At 44.5% G+C, this 17,439-nt stretch overlaps 1 protein-coding gene across 2 annotated transcripts in view; it reads left to right on the top strand.

Moving 5' to 3' along the window:
• The window catches only part of SHPRH (SNF2 histone linker PHD RING helicase), a 241,897-nt gene that overhangs the window by 207,924 nt on the left and 16,534 nt on the right, over positions 1 to 17,439 (top strand). For both annotated transcript variants that reach the window (XM_075339544.1, XM_075339545.1), the window contains 2 exons: positions 2,171 to 2,263; positions 5,350 to 5,436. In XM_075339544.1, coding sequence (XP_075195659.1) covers positions 2,171 to 2,263; positions 5,350 to 5,436 — 180 coding nt within the window. The remainder of the gene's footprint in view (positions 1 to 2,170; positions 2,264 to 5,349; positions 5,437 to 17,439) is intronic.

Genomic DNA, 17,439 nt, shown 5'->3' with positions numbered 1-17,439 from the left:
TAATTTTTTGATCCCTTGCTGTTTTTGTAAGTTTGCCCACTGACAAAGACATGAACCTTTCTATAATTTTAAGGGTAGGTTAATTTTTACAGTGAGAGAATATTCAAAATAATCTAGAAAATCACATTGTTTAAATTATATAAATTTATTTGAATTTTTCAGTGAGAAATAAGTTTTTGATCCCCTACCAACCATTAAAAGTTCTGGCTCCTACAGACCACTTAGACGCTCCTAATCAACTCCTTACCTGCATTAAAACCAGATGTCTTAAATTGTCACCTGTATGAAAGCCTCCTGTCCACAGACTCAGTTAGTCAGTCAGACTCTAACCTCTACAACATGGGCAAGACCAAAGAGCTTTCTAAGGATGTCAGGGACAAGATCATAGCCCTGCACAAGGCTGGAATGGGCCATAAAAGCATAAGTAAGACGCTGGGTGAGAAAGAGACAACTGCTAATGCAATAGTAAGAAAATGGAAGAAATACAAAATGAGTGTCAATCGGCATTGTTCAAGGGCACCATGCAAAATCTCACGCCGTGGGATATCCAGGATCATGAGGAAGGTGAGAGATCAGGCTAAATCTACAAGGGGGATCTTGTTAATGATCTCAAGGCAGCTGGGACCTCTGTCACCAAGAAAACCATTGGTAACACATTACGCCGTAATGGATTCAGATCCTGCAGTGTCCACAAAGTCCCACTCCTCAAGAAGGCACATGTGCAGGCCTAGCTGAGGCTTGCCAATGAACACCTGGATGATTCTCAGAGTGATTGGGAGAAGGTGCTGTGGTCAGATGAGACAAAAATTGAGCTCTTTGGCCTTAACTTAACTCACCGTGTTTGGAGGAAGAAAAATGCTGCTTATGACCCAAAGAACACCATCCTCACTGTTAAACATGGAGGTGGAAACATTATGTTTTGGGGGTGTTTCTCTGCTAAAGGCACAGAACTACTTCACCGCATCAATGGGACAATGGATGGAACTATGTACAGTAAAATCCTGAGTGACCACCTCCTTCCCTCCGCCAGGACATTAAAAAGAAACACATTAAGGTCATGGAGTGACCTAACCTGTTTCCAAACATTAAAGTGAACCGGTCACCAGATTTGGTGACTATAAGCTGCTGCAATCACCAGTGGGCTCTTATATACAGCATTCTAACATGCTGTATATAAGAGCCCAGGCCGCTGTGTAGAACGAAAAATTGACTTTATAATGCTTACCTAAACTGTCGGTTCAGTGCAGACTGGTCAAATGGGTGGCTCCGTTCTCTGGGTTCGGCACCTCCTCTTATGTCCATCCTTGCCTACCTTGTGAAGTCGGGGTGCATGACGCGTCCTACGTCATGCATACGCGCCAGCATTAAGGTCCTGCGTAGGCGCACTACCATACGTTGATCTGCCCCGCCACCCATTTGACCAGTCTGCACCGAAGCGACCGTTTAGATAAGTATTATAAAGTCATTTTTGTCGTTCTACACAGCGGCCTGGGCTCTTATATACAGAATGTTAGAATGCTGAATATAAGAGCCCACTAGTCATTGCCGCAGCTTATAGTCACCAAATCTGCTGACAGGTTCCCTTTAATCCCATAGAAAACTTATGGTCGGAGCTGAGGCTCAGAGTTGCCAAGGGAGAGCCTCAAAATCTTAATAATTTAAAGATGATCTGCAAAGAGGAGTGGACCAGAATTCCTCCTGACATGTGCGCAAACCTCATCATCAACTCTAAACGTCTGACTGCTGTGCTTGCCGTTAAGGTTTTGCCACCAAGTATTAAGTCTTATTTGCTAGTGGATCAAATACTTATTTCGCTCTGAAAAATACAAATAAATTTATAGAACTTATACGTACAATGTGATTTTTTTTTTTTTTTATTTATTTTTTTTTTTATTTATTTTGGATATTCTATCTCTCTCTGTTAAATTAACCTACCATTAAAATTATAGACTGTTCATATCTTTGTCAGTGGGCAAACTTACAAAATCAGCAAGGGATCAAATACTTATTTCCTCCACTGTAGATGAATGGTCAACTCACAGGTGATGATCAGCATACAGTACATAGGATATAATGATGCGAAAATTATCTCCACTCTGTTTTTTTAGAGCGATTTCACTTTATTTTGAAATTAATGTGAACTTGTAATAAATCTGTTTACCTTTTAAAGGGCAGCCATTCCACAAAAGTTGAGGCAGTTGTCAGAACACTGATGAAAATCCAATCTCTGGATCCAGGGGCAAAATCATTGGTCTTCTCTACAGTAAGTGTTTGTACCACATTTAAGCTACAAAGATCCAGCCACTATGACACCACACGGTCTATTCCAATCAGCAGTGCTGATAGAGGTCATGTACCTGCAGACACTACATAGTATATTGCTTTCTGTACTTAATTTGGCACTTTTTTTTTTTTGGCGGGGGGAAGGCAGGAGGGCGAGTAACTATGGTATAAGTCCATTAGCATATCCGGTAAATGTCATTCTGTGTATAGGTTTGTGATTGTCACAGATTCTCTTTAACATGCTGGTTTGCTGCAAAATAAGTATTAAGGGGAGCGTGTTAACTTATGCATGCTACCCAAACAACAGAAGGCATGAATCGGAGCTGCACGATTGTAGCTCCGGGGGTGTGTGTGTTCATAACACGCTCTAGAACACAAGCATGAAGCATCTGTGTAAAGAAATGTTTTAGATATGTATATGGAGCACCTGCGCTACAGAGATGATGGAGCCGCTGGTGATCACGTGGCCCTGTGTGGCAAACACCCAGACAGAATGAATGAAATAAAAAATATGTAGAGCTCCGCTCATCCAGTGGGGATTACATGTAAGGATGCTAAACAAATAACACCCATGAAGGCCTTTTAACACTCTAATAATAGGTTAAGTGTCAGGAGTAATACTTCTTTACATTGTCACTGTGCAGCTCTGGGTCAATCAGACGAAGAAGGACACAGTCTTTTCAAACGTTTGGTTTTTGGACGTATTGTAGAGCCCGGAGTGCTCACTGCCTAACCTTGTGACATCACACGCTATTCCATACACGACTCCATTACAGCCAGGACACCACCGGCCGGGGTACTCCAGCCTGTATTGCGATTTTTGCCACTCTCTCTGCACAACTCACCCTGGAAGAGGCCACACTTGCATTCAGCCTTCCTAGGAAAGCTCTAGCCACACTATGGACCACACACACAATCTTCCGGGTCCATCTGCAATTTTTCAACTCTCTTGTTTCTGAGTGTCACTTATGTTGTGTGGCCTCATCGCCACTGTGTAGCTCTGGTCCATGGTGTAAAAAAGTATTACTCCTGACACTTAAAGGTAGGGTGTCGCAGTTTTTTATTTTTGTATTAAAAATAGTGATTATGAAATCAAGTATTTTTAATACAAAATTAAAATCACTGCTTATTTAGTTTTTATTTAATTCTAATTTTACTGAAGGCACTGGGGGCTGCCATCTTGTATTTGCTGTGTGTAACGACAGTTACTCACTCCTTTATGGCAGCCCCTGTGCATAGAGAACAGTGATCGGGATTCGACCCCATTTAGTAACGTTAGAGTAGGAGTCTGCTGTGACCTGGATGCGCCCCCTGGGCTGTCCAGATCACAGCAGGAGGAGGAGATCGGCGCCATCATTGTGGAACTCACAGCCATGCTGTTTGCTCCACTTTACCCCTGTCAACCGCTGGGATGTGTGAGTACGTGGCGCCGGGCCACCTCCTCTCCCTTCCCCTCACCGTTACCGTCTCCAATTACACCCCCTCCCTCCGCTCTACCCAGCCTCGCTCTCCCCCCTGCTACTGCTGTTGCCGCCGCCGCCCCTGCTGCTTTGTGTGTTTGTATGCCTCTGCATGTGAGAACCTGTGCCCCTCCCCCCACCATCACCGCTGCTACCGTCTCCAATAACACCCCCCGCTCTCACCCCCCCCTTCCGCCTGCCACCTGTCGGCCTGTGTGTACCGGTGATACTGTCTGCAGAGCTGTGTATCTAATCCTATCCTGTGTGATACTGTCTGCTGAGCTGTGTATCTAATCCTATCCTGTGTGATACTGTCTGCTAAGCTGTGTATCTAATCCTGTCCTGTGTGATACTGTCTGCTGAGCCGTGTATCTAATCCTGTCCTGTGTGATACTGTGCTGAGCTGTGTATCTAATCCTATCCTGTGTGATACTGTCTGCAGAGCTGTGTACCTAATCCTATCCTGTGTGTTACTCCAGCTGTCCTTGGTGACACTTTAGACATTTCTGGTCACCAACAAAATGGCTCTGCACTGTGTCCCTACATTTCATTCTCTTCTATCCTTTGGAAACCCCCAGAGAGGGGGGAGCTGTGACATCACACACAGGAGAGCAGATTCTGCCCACTGTACTGCAGCTGTAATCCAGGCTATTTCTACAGTGGGATTTGTGTAGGATTTCAGCAACTGCTCCCCCTACTGTTTAACAGCGGAAAATATCAAACTTTTTTTTTTTTTATATATATTTTGCTCAAATAAAAACAAATAAGAATATTTAAACAAAACATTAAAACATTAATACTTTACTTTTTTCAGTTATTGAACATTTTTTTTTTTTGGATGACACCTTCCCTTTAACTTATTATTAGAGTGTTAAAAAGACTTCTTCTTGGATGTTATTTGTTTAGCACATGTAATCCCCACTGGATGCGCGGTGCTCTATATATGTTTTATTTCAAGAAATGGTTTAATTTAGTTTTCAATGACAAAGGAATTCAGCTCACCCACTCCAAGTCTCCAGGCCCTCTCTCTGCAGCACGGACAATCGGCCGGGCTGCATGACTAAGACCGTGTAATACGGTCGAAACGCGTCACTAGTCATTTTTCCCCTGCTCAGGGGCTGTCTGCACTTACCTTCATATGTGTGCACATGGAATAAACCATATGGAAATTTATATTGAAGAGTGCCTTCTTTCCTGCGCTGGATTTCATCTCACATAATTTAGTTTTCCGCCCACTTAGAGGGAAATTCTGTAATAGCGACCCCTGCTACATCAATTAAAATATCCAATAGCCCCTAAGAAGGAAGACTTAATATTGTGCCCAGCACCACGTTCATGTGCTAAGGAGAACAGAAACCAGTCTTTTTCCAGAAGGAACATGTGTGTGCACCTTCCATTTTAGTTGTGTAATGTTACCTGCTTTGTGGGTAAGTGTGTGTGCGAAACGTCCTAGTGGGTTAAATGATCTTGTTTGGGGTATGTAGGCATTATACCAGACCTTCCTATCATGTACTTTTTTCCTATTTGCTTATCCCAGTAATATTCCTTTGTGAGCTGTAATGCTTGTCATGTCAGTATTCATAGCGCAATCATTTATTCTCTCTAGTGGCAGGATGTGCTGGACATCATTGCAAAAGCTCTGCAGGACAATGGCCTGGTCTTCTCACAGATCAATGGGATCCAGAAGTTTCAGGTACTCAAATTCCTGACTAATGTAGTGCGAAGGAGAGTCAAAGCCTTGGGGGAAATTGCTTAAGGTGCCAGTTATTAGAATGGGAGCAATGGCTACAATTTTTTTTTTTTTAAATAAATGCAAATCATGTCTGGCTTATGAGATAAAAATGTAAACAAACTGCATATTATATTAACCTTTTCGCACCAGAGCCTGTCTTTGCCTTCATGACCAGGCCAATTTTTGGATTTCTGACCAGTGTCACTTTGACAGGTTATAACTCTGGAACGCTTCAACAGTTCCCTGTGATTCTGACATTGTTTTTCGTGACATATTGTACTTCAGAATAGGCATAAAATTAAGATGATATCTTTTGCGTCTATTTGTAAAAATATCGGAAATTTGGCGAACATTTTTAAAATTTTGCAATTTTGAAACTTTTAATGTTTATGACCTTGAACCAGAAAGTTATGCTACAAAAAATAGTTACTAAATAACATTTCCGACATGTCTACTTTACATCAGCGCAATTTTTCAAACATAATTCTTTTTTTTTTTTTCGGAAGTTAGAAGGGGTCAAAGTTCATCAGCAATTTCTCATTTTTCCTAAAACATTTCCAAAATCATTTTTTTTTTTTTTTTTTTTAGGGACCACATCACATATGAAGTGACTTTGAGAGGCCTAGGTGACAGAAAATACCCAAAAGTGACCCCATTCTAAAAACTGCACCCCTCACTCTGCTCAAAACCACATCCAAAAAGTTTATTAACCCTTTAGGTGCTTCACAGGAACCAAAGCAATGTAGAAGGAAAAAATGAAAATTTTACTTTTTCCCACAAAAATGTTTTTAGCCTCACATTTTTGCATTTTCACAAGGGTAACAAGATAAAATGCACCATAAAATGTATTGTGCAAGTTCTCCTGAGTATGCAGATACCTCATATGTGGTGGAAGTCTACTGCTTGGGTGCATGGCACGGAAGGGAAGGAGTGCCATTTGAATTTTTGAAAGTTAAATTGCGTGGAATCCTTCGCGGACGCCATGTCACGTTTCGGGACCCCATAATGTGCCTAAACACTGGAGCTCCCCTACAAGTTACCCCATTTTGGAAACTAAACTCCTCAAGGAATTTATCTAGCTGTTTGGTGATCCCCCTTGAACCCACAGGGGATTCACAGAAATTTAGAACGTTGAACCATGAAAATAAAAAAATAAAAAAATTTAACACAAAATTGTTACTTCAACCATGTAGCTTATTTTTTCACAAGGGTATCAGGAAAAAATGCACAATAAACTTTATTCTGCAACTTCGCCTGAGTACGCAGATATGTCATATATAGTGGGAATCTACAGTTTGGGCGCACGGCAGGGCTCGGAAGCGAAGGGGCGCCATTTGACTGCAAAATTAGCTGCAATCATTAGCGGACGCCATATTGCGTTTGGAGAACCCTTGAAGTGCTTAAACAGTGGATATCCCCTATAAGTGACCCCATATTAGAAACTAGACCCCTCGAGGAATATATCTAGACACTTGGTGAGCACCATGAACCCCCACGGACTTCACAGAATTTAACACTGGAGGTGTGAAAATAAAAAATGCATTTTTAACCACATAACTGTTATTTCAACCAGATAGGGGTTTTTTTTTCACAAGGGTAGCAGGAAAAAAATGCACCATAAAATGTATTCTTTAATTTCTCCTGAGTACCGCGATACCCCACATGTGGTGGAAATCAATTATTTGGGCGTACAGCAGGGCTCGGGAGGGAAGGAGCGCCAGTTGAATTTTAGAGCGCACAATTGTCTGGAATAGTGGACGCCATGTTGCGTTTGGAGAGACATCCATGTGAGGTATTGTTTTTTACGTGACGAATTGACGTTTCTATTGGTACCATTTTTGGACACATAACATTTTATTTTTTTTTTTTATTTTCATATTTGGTAGGTAGAATTAGCATGAAACAGATATTCAGGAATTTTTTTTTTTTTTTTTTTAATGCCGTTCACTGTTTGGTAAAAGTAACAACACAGGTTTATTCATCCGGTCAGTACGGATACACCAATACTACATTTACATATTATTTTTTTGTTATGCTTTACGCAATAAAAACAAGTTTTTGTTTTTTTTTATTTATTTTTCCACTGATGGAGCTGTGTGGCGTCTCGTTTTTTGCGGGACATGATGTAGTTTTCAGTAATATCATTTTTGTTTATGTTCAATTTTTTTTATAGCGTTTTATTCCACTTTTTTTCTGCAGTATGATAATTTTTGATGCATTTTTTAAAAAACGGTTCACTGAAGGGGTTAAATAGTGAGACAGTTTTATAGATCAGGTTGGGCCGTATGCGGCGATATCAAATGTGTGCACTTTTTGTTTATTTTTGTTTTTATATAAATAAATGTGTTTTTGGGTATTTTTTTTCTTTTTTTTGTCTTTTATTTTTACATTTTGCAGGGGTTTTTTGGTGGGGTTTTTTTTTTTTTTACTTTGCTTTTTACCTGGCCCATATATGGAACTTTCACCTTTCTAAGTCTGATCACTGGTCTAATGGATTACCATGCAGAAGCAGCACAGCAATGCATACTGACAGTGTCATGCTGCAGAATGCCTGTCACATCCAGCTGCAGGCTGGATCTCACAGGCTACCATAGATGGCAGACCCGGAATCATGTGACCTCCGGTTGCCATGACAACCCAAGGTCCTGCGTGATCTGACACAGGAGACCCGGGAGAGGTAGGAGAACAATAATAATAATAATTAATAATATTTATTCATTTATATAGCGCTATTAATTCCACAGTGATTTACGTACATTTGCAACACTGTCGCCATTGGGGCTCACAATCTAGAGTCCCTAACTCTGTCTTTGGAGTGTGGGAGGAAACCGGAGTACCCGGAGGAAAACCACGCAAACACGGGTAGAACATACAAACTCCTTGCAGATGTTGTCCTTGGTGGGATTTGAACAGAGGACCCCAGTGCTGCAAGAATGCAGTGCTAACCACTGAGCCACCGTGAAGCAGCTCTCTGTACCTCTGAAACCTCTATGTGCTGTGATCACTTTTGATCACAGCAGATAAATGATCACAAAGGGTTAACATCACCAGGACCTAATCCAATCAGATCCTGGTGATGTCTCAGGGCACTGGAAACCCGATGATGGCAGCATGCAGGGGGGCGCGATCACCTCCTGAATGCAGACCATTGATAAACGTCAGTTCAGCACAAAACCCGGCAGATGCTGACGTTTATATACCGTCGGCGGTCCTGAAGCGGTTAATGAAAAAATGCTTAAAGTGGTGGTCCAAAGGCAAAAAGAAATTTCATTTAAATCCCTATCCATTTGATGCTATCTTAGCTATTTTCTAATATACTTGTATTAAATGTCCCCTACCGTTCCTAAACTACACTATAACTGCAATTCTTTTTCATTCGTTTATTTATTTTTATTTCCAGTCTGATGATTCTTTGTTTGAGAATCCCAGTGCATGCTGGGATACTCTGACGAAATGTCATCAGGGGCAGAGTATGTGACAGTGACCATGACAGTGACCTCTGTCACTTTCCTTATTTGAAACATCCTCATGATGTTCATTTCAGGGGCTGCTCTGTCCCTGCTGTGTTCCTGCTGTGTCTGTCCCTCCCTGCGCTGTGCACTGTGTGATCTGTTACGGGCTGATTACTACAGATATGAGCCAAAAACGGAGCAAGCGCTGTGCAGATTATACTGTGCACAGCGCAGACGTGAGGGAACAGGGAAGAGACAGCTGGCACAGAGCAGCCCCTGAAACGAGTGTCATGGTGACGCTTCATTTCAGGGAGGGGAGAGAGGCTGCGGTCTCTGCTCCCTGATGACACTTAGTTTGGTTATCCCAGCATTCACTGGGATCCTTAAACAAATCGTCATCAGACAAGAAATAAAAAAAAAAAAAAAAATAGCAGTTACTGTAGTTAAGGAACGGTGAGGGATTTTTAATAAAATTATTTAGAAAATAGCTTAGATTATAGCAGTAAACAGGGATTTAAATAAAATTTCTTTTTGCCTTTGGACCACCCCTTTACCTGACAAAACTCTTACCTTTGTGCTGCCATTAGGTTACTTTTCAGGATTTTTTTTGGCTTGTGGCTATTTATTTATTTTAGGTGTGGAAGTATTGTGTTTATTTTTTTTCTAACTCTGAAGAACACAACTCTTTAGTTATCATGCCATTTTCACCTTCATGACTAGGCCAAATTTTTTGGGGTTTTTTCATGACACTTTGCACTCTGTTAGTGGGAATTTGATTTTTTGCGTTTATTTGTGAAAATATCAGAATTTTGGCAAATATTTCGAAAATTTTGCAATTTTTAAACTTTCATTTTATATTTCCTTAACCCTTTTCACAACCGGACGAATTTTCGCTTTCCGTTTCTTTTCTCGCCATTCTTCTTCCATGAGAGGGCTCATATTTTTGTGGAACGAGCTGTACTTTTAAATGAAACCATGAGTTTTACCATATAGTGTACTGGTAAACTGCTAAAAAATTCCAAATACGGAAAATTTGCAAAAAAGTGCAATAGCACTATTGTTTTTGAGATTTTTATTCACTGTGTTCACTATATGGTAAAACTGATGTGTCATTGTGATGCCTCAGGTCGGTGCACGTTCGTAGACACCAAACATGTATAGGTTTACTTCTTCTATCTAAGGGGTTAAAAAAATCAGAAGTTTTTCCGAAAAAAGTGGTGTACGTTTTACGCTTTTTCCGTGACCTGTAGCGTTCTCAATTTTTGGGATGTATGGCTCAGCTACGGCTTATTTTTTGCGTCTCAAGCCAACGTTTTTAAATGGTGCCATTTTTGCACAGATGCTAACTTTTGATCGCCTGTTATTGCATTTAGCGCAAACTTTGTGGCGTCCAAAAAACGTAATTTTGACGTTTGGAATTTTTTTTGCCGCTACGTAGTTTACCAATCAGATTAATTGATTGTATATTTTGATCGGGCATTTCTGAACGCGGCGATACAAAATATGTGTATATTATTTTTTTATTTTTTTTAACCCTTTCATTTTCAATGGGGCGAAAGGGGGGGGTGATTTGAACTTTTACGGGGTTTTTTTTTACATTTTTTAAAAACTTTTTTTAAACTTTTTATTTTACTAGGTCCCCCTAGGGGGCTGTATAGATCAGCAGATATGGCAGAGCGATCAGATTGCTAATCACAGCTACACAGCTGTGAATAGCAGATATACTCATTTCTTATGTCACCCAGCTCTGGGCCAGGTGAAACAGTGAGTGAGTCATGTGAGCTACAGGAGTCATCACATGACCCTGCACTACTATGACAACCACAGGAAGTCACGTGATCACGTCACGTGACTTCCGGTGTCGGCAGTATGTATACGTTTATAGCGCTTGCGTTTATAATGGCGCTGTCACTTATTGACAGCATTATTTAAGGGGTTAAACAGCACGGGCGGATAATGATTCCGCTTGTGCCTGGAAGACACACATCTCAGCTGTATAAATCAGCTGAGATGTGCGCCGATCTATCGCTGCTGCCAGCGGCAGCAGTGGAAGATTAACCCTGTGACCGCCATGACGTAAGTTTACCACCCGCGGTCGTTAACGGGTTAAAGAGGATGTCCACTACTTGGACAACCTCTACTCATTCCCCTTGTTTGCCCTGTAAAAATAAATAAGCCTATACTCAGCTCTGTTTTGGCTGACAAATCAGTGGCGGCTTCCTTCACCCCACTTTTGGACATTTGAACATGAAGTCAGCGCAACACTGACATTCTGCTCGACTGTCTGAAGGCAGGGAGACAGATGCCGGGCACTGATTACATGTAATAACATTGTCACTTGGGCTCTGGAACTGCGACTTCAGTAATCGCTGGAATTGTGGTCGTATCGGAGGTGAGTATGGGTTTATTTATTTTTATGGGGCAAAGCGTACGGGTTGTCCAAGTATTGTGCAACCCCTTTAAACCAGGAAGTCATGCCGTACAAAATAATTAATAAATAACGTTTCTCATGTCTACTTTTACATCTGCATAATTTTTAAAATATCTTGTCATTTTGTTAGCAAGTTAGAAGGGTTAAAAGTTTTTAGAGGCAATTTGTCCTTCGTTTCCCCAAGAAATTTACGAAACCTGTTTCTTTAGGGAGCTATTCAGAATTAAATGTACTTTGAGGGGCCTATATCCTGGAAACGCTTTAAAAGTGATACCATCCTAAAAACCTCCCCCCTGAAATACTTCAAAACTGCTATCAGGTTTTAAACCCTTCAGATGTCACACAGGATTTGATGCAAAATGGAATGAAGAAAAAAAAAATATATTTCTCAACTAAAATGTTATTTTTAGCCCCACTTTTTTCATTTAAAACAAAAAAATGGACCCCTAATTTGTCACCCAATTTCTTCTGAGTGTTCCGGCAAACAGCCAAACTTGAAAGGGATGGGGCCTTTTGACTTTTGCAACACAAATTTGGCTGAAATAGATTGCAGGCGCCATGTCGCATTTGCAGAACCCCTTAAGGGGCTTAAACAGCAGAAACTCCCCGACAAGTGACTCTATTATTATGGAAACTAGACCAATCAAGGAATTCATCTAAGGGCGTGTTGAGTATATTGAACCTGTAGATGCTTCACAGAAGTTTTTAAAATGTCAATTTGAAGACGAACATTTTACTTTTTTTTTTCTTTCTTTTTTTTTTTCTAAAGTGTTATTTTAGCCCCAAATTTTTAATTTTCACAATAGATGATAGGAGAAAACGGACCACATAATTTGTTAGGCACTTTCTCCCAAATGCGATGATGCCAATATGTGGTCAAAAATTGCAGTTTGAGCGCATGGCAGGGAAAGGAATGGAAAGAGGGATATTTGATTTTTTTTGTAGCGTAAATTTGTCAGTTGATGCCATGTTGCATTTGCGGAGCCCCTGACATGCCAAAACAGCAGAATCCCCCCACTAGTGACCACAATGTGGAAACTAGACCCCTCAAGGAATTCATGTAGGGGGTGTGCTGATCATTTTTACATACAGGTGATTCCCAAAACTTTATTCCATTTAGACGTAAAAGCAAAAATTAAAAAAAAAAATCAACTAAAATACTGTATTGGCACCAAATTTATAATTTCCAACAAGGAGGTATTAGGAGAAAATTGACCCCATTAATTTTTTATGCAATTTCTCCTGAACACAGTGGTGTCGCATATGTGGTCAAAAGCTAATGTTTAGGTAAATGCAGTCCTCCCCTGCTGCTGGCTGACACACACACAGCCCGATCGCAGACACACACACACAGCAGATCCCTGACACACAAAGCAGATCCCAGACACACAGCAAGTCACACACACAGCAGATCCCAGACACACACAGCAAATCACACACACTGCAGATCCCAGACACACACAGCAAGTCACACACACAGCAGATGTCACACACACAGCAGATCCCAGACACACACAGCAAGTCACACACACAGCAAATACCAGACACACACAGCAAGTCACACACACAGCAGATCCCAGACACACAGCAAGTCACACACACAGCAGATCCCAGACACACACAGCAGATCCCAGACACACACAGCAGATCCCAGACACACACAGCAAGTCACACACACAGCAGATCCCAGACACACAGCAAGTCACACACACAGCAGATCCCAGACACACACAGCAAGTCACACACACAGCAGATCCCAGACACACACAGCAAGTCACACACACAGCAGATGTCACACACACAGCAGATGTCACACACACAGCAGATGTCACACACACAGCAAGTCACACACACAGCAAGTCACACACAGCAGATCCCAGACACACACAGCAAGTCACACACACAGCAGATCCCAGACACACAGCAAGTCACACACACAGCAGATCCCAGACACACACAGCAGATCCCAGACACACACAGCAGATCCCAGACACACACAGCAAGTCACACACACAGCAGATCCCAGACACACAGCAAGTCACACACACAGCAGATCCCAGACACACACAGCAAGTCACACACACAGCAGATCCCAGACACACACAGCAAGTCACACACACAGCAGATGTCACACACACAGCAGATGTCACACACACAGCAGATGTCACACACACAGCAAGTCACACACACAGCAAGTCACACACAGCAGATCCCAGACACACACACTGCAGATCCCAGACACACACACTGCAGATCCCAGACACACACACTGCAGATCCCAGACACACACACACACACACACACACACACACACACACACACTGCAGATCCCACACACACACACACACACACACACACACACTGCAGATCCCACACACACTGCAGATCACACAGACACACACACACACACACTGCAGATCCCACACACACACACACACACACACACTGCAGATCCCACACACACACACTGCAGATCCCACACACACACACACACACACTGCAGATCCCACACACACACACACACTGCAGATCCCACACACACACACACACTGCAGATCCCACACACACACACACTGCAGATCCCACACACACACACACTGCAGATCCCACACACACACACACTGCAGATCCCACACACACACTGCAGATCACACACACACACTGCAGATCCCACACACACACACTGCAGATCCCACACACACACACACACACACACACACACTGCAGATCCCACACACACACACACACACACTGCAGATCCCACACACACACACACACACACACACACTGCAGATCCCACACACACACACACACTGCAGATCCCACACACACACACACACACTGCAGATCCCACACACACACACACTGCAGATCCCACACACACACACACACACTGCAGATCCCACACACACACACTGCAGATCCCCCCCACACACACACACACACACTGCAAATCCCCCCCCACACACACTGCAGACCCCACACACACACACTGCAGATCCCACACACACACACACACACTGCAGATCCCACACACACACACACTGCAAATCCCACACACACACACACACACACACTGCAGATCCCACACACACACACACACACTGCAGATCCCACACACACACACTGCAGATCCCACACACACACACACACACACACTGCAGATCCCACACACACACACACTGCAGACCCCACACACACACACTGCAGATCCACACACACACACACACACACACACACACACACACACACACTGCAGATCCCACACACACACACTGCAGATCCCACACACACTGCAGATCACACACACACTGCAGATCACACGCACGCACACACACACACACACACACACACACACACACACTGCAGATGCCACACACACACACACTGCAGATGCCACACACACACACACTGCAGATCCCACACACACACTGCAGATCCCACACACACACTGCAGATCCCACAGACACACACACACACTGCAGATCCCACACACAGACTGCAGATCCCACACACACACACACACACACTGCAGATCCCACACACACACACACACACACTGCAGATCCCACACACACACACACACACACTGCAGATCCCACACACACACACACTGCAGATCCCACACACACACACACACACACACTGCAGATCCCACACACACACACACACACACACTGCAGATCCCACACACACACACACACACTGCAGATCCCACACACACTGCAGATCCCACACACACTGCAGATCCCACACACACACACACACACACACACTGCAGATCCCACACACACACACACACACACACACACACTGCAGATCCCACACACACACACTGCAGATCCCACACACACTGCAGATCCCACACACACTGCAGATCCCACACACACACACACACACACACACACACACACACACACACACACACACACACTGCAGATCCCACACACACACACACACACACACTGCAGATCCCACACACACACACACACACACTGCAGATCCCACACACACACACACACACACACACACACACACTGCAGATCCCACACACACACACACACTGCAGATCCCACACACACACACACACTGCAGATCCCACACACACACACACACACACACACTGCAGATCCCACACACACACACACACACTGCAGATCCCACACACACACACACACACACTGCAGATCCCACACACACACACTGCAGATCCCACACACACACACACACACACACACACTGCAGATCCCACACACACACACACTGCAGACCCCACACACACACACTGCAGATCCCACACACACACACACACACTGCCGATCCCACACACACACACACTGCAGATCCCACACACACACACTGCAGATCCCACACACACTGCAGATCCCACACACACTGCAGATCACACACACACTGCAGATCACACGCACGCACACACACACACACACACACACACACACACACTGCAGATGCCACACACACAAACACTGCAGATCACACACACACACACTGCAGATCCCACACACACACTGCAGATCCCACACACACACTGCAGATCCCACAGACACACACACACACTGCAGATCCCACACACAGACTGCAGATCCCACACACACTGCAGATCCCACACACACACACACTGCAGATCCCACACACACACACACACACACTGCAGATCCCCCCCACACACACACACACACACACACACACACTGCAGATCCCACACACACACACACACTGCAGATCCCACACACACTGCAGATCCCACACACACTGCAGATCCCACACACACACACACTGCAGATCCCACACACACACACACACACACACACACACACACACACTGCAGATCCCACACACACACACACACACACACTGCAGATCACACACACACTGCAGATCCCACACACACTGCAGATCCCACACACACACACACACACACTGCAGATCCCACACACACACACTGCAGATCCCACACACACACACACACTGCAGATCCCCCACACACACACACACACACACACACACACACACACTGCAGATCCCACACACACACACACACACACACTGCAGATCCCACACACACACTGCAGATCCCACACACACACACTGCAGATCCCACACACACACACACAGCTAATCACACACACACACACTGCAGATCCCACACACACACACACACACAGCTAATTACACACACACACACACACACAGATGATCGCACACACTAGCGCTTGTTTTTGGAGGAGTTCTTATTCTTGGAGAAGCAGGTTGGGGGGTAAGTTTACCCAGACCCCACCCCCACTTCCCAGGAGACTCCTACTCACCAGACCCGGACGTCTGCGTGGCTGCCAGGTCTTCCTGTGATCTCCGGAGGTTGCTGCACGCCGTCCTCCCCTGCTGCTGGCTGACACACACACACACAGCCCGATCGCAGACGCACACAGCAAGTCACACTCACACAGCAGATCCCAGACACACACGGCAAGTCACACACACGGCAAGTCACACACACGGCAAGTCACACACACGGCAAGTCACACACACGGCAAGTCGCACACACGGCAAGTCGCACACACGGCGACGATCGCTCGCACACACACGGCGACGATCGCTCGCACACACACGGCGACGATCGCTCGCACACACACGGCGACGATCGCTCGCACACACACGGCGACGATCGCTCGCACACACACGGCGACGATCGCTCGCACACACGGCGACGATCGCTCGCACACACGGCGACGATCGCTCGCACACACGGCGACGATCGCTTGCGCGCACACACACAGCCGATCGCACACGCACACACACACACAGCCAATCGCAGACACACACACACACACACAGCCGATCGCACACGCACACACACACACAGCCAATCGCAGACACACACACACACACACAGCCAATCGCAGACACACACACACACACACACACACAGCCAATCACAGACACACACACACACACACAGCCAATCGCAGACACACACACACACACACACACAGCCAATCGCAGACACACTAGCGCTTATTTTTGGAGGAGGTCTTATTCTTGGAGAAGCACGGTTGGAGGGTA

Source organism: Anomaloglossus baeobatrachus, chromosome 3, assembly GCF_048569485.1.
Source record: "Anomaloglossus baeobatrachus isolate aAnoBae1 chromosome 3, aAnoBae1.hap1, whole genome shotgun sequence".
NCBI classification, from domain to species: domain Eukaryota; kingdom Metazoa; phylum Chordata; class Amphibia; order Anura; family Aromobatidae; genus Anomaloglossus; species Anomaloglossus baeobatrachus.
Note: the sequence above shows the minus strand (reverse complement) of the source record. Positions and strands in the feature narration are given on the sequence as shown.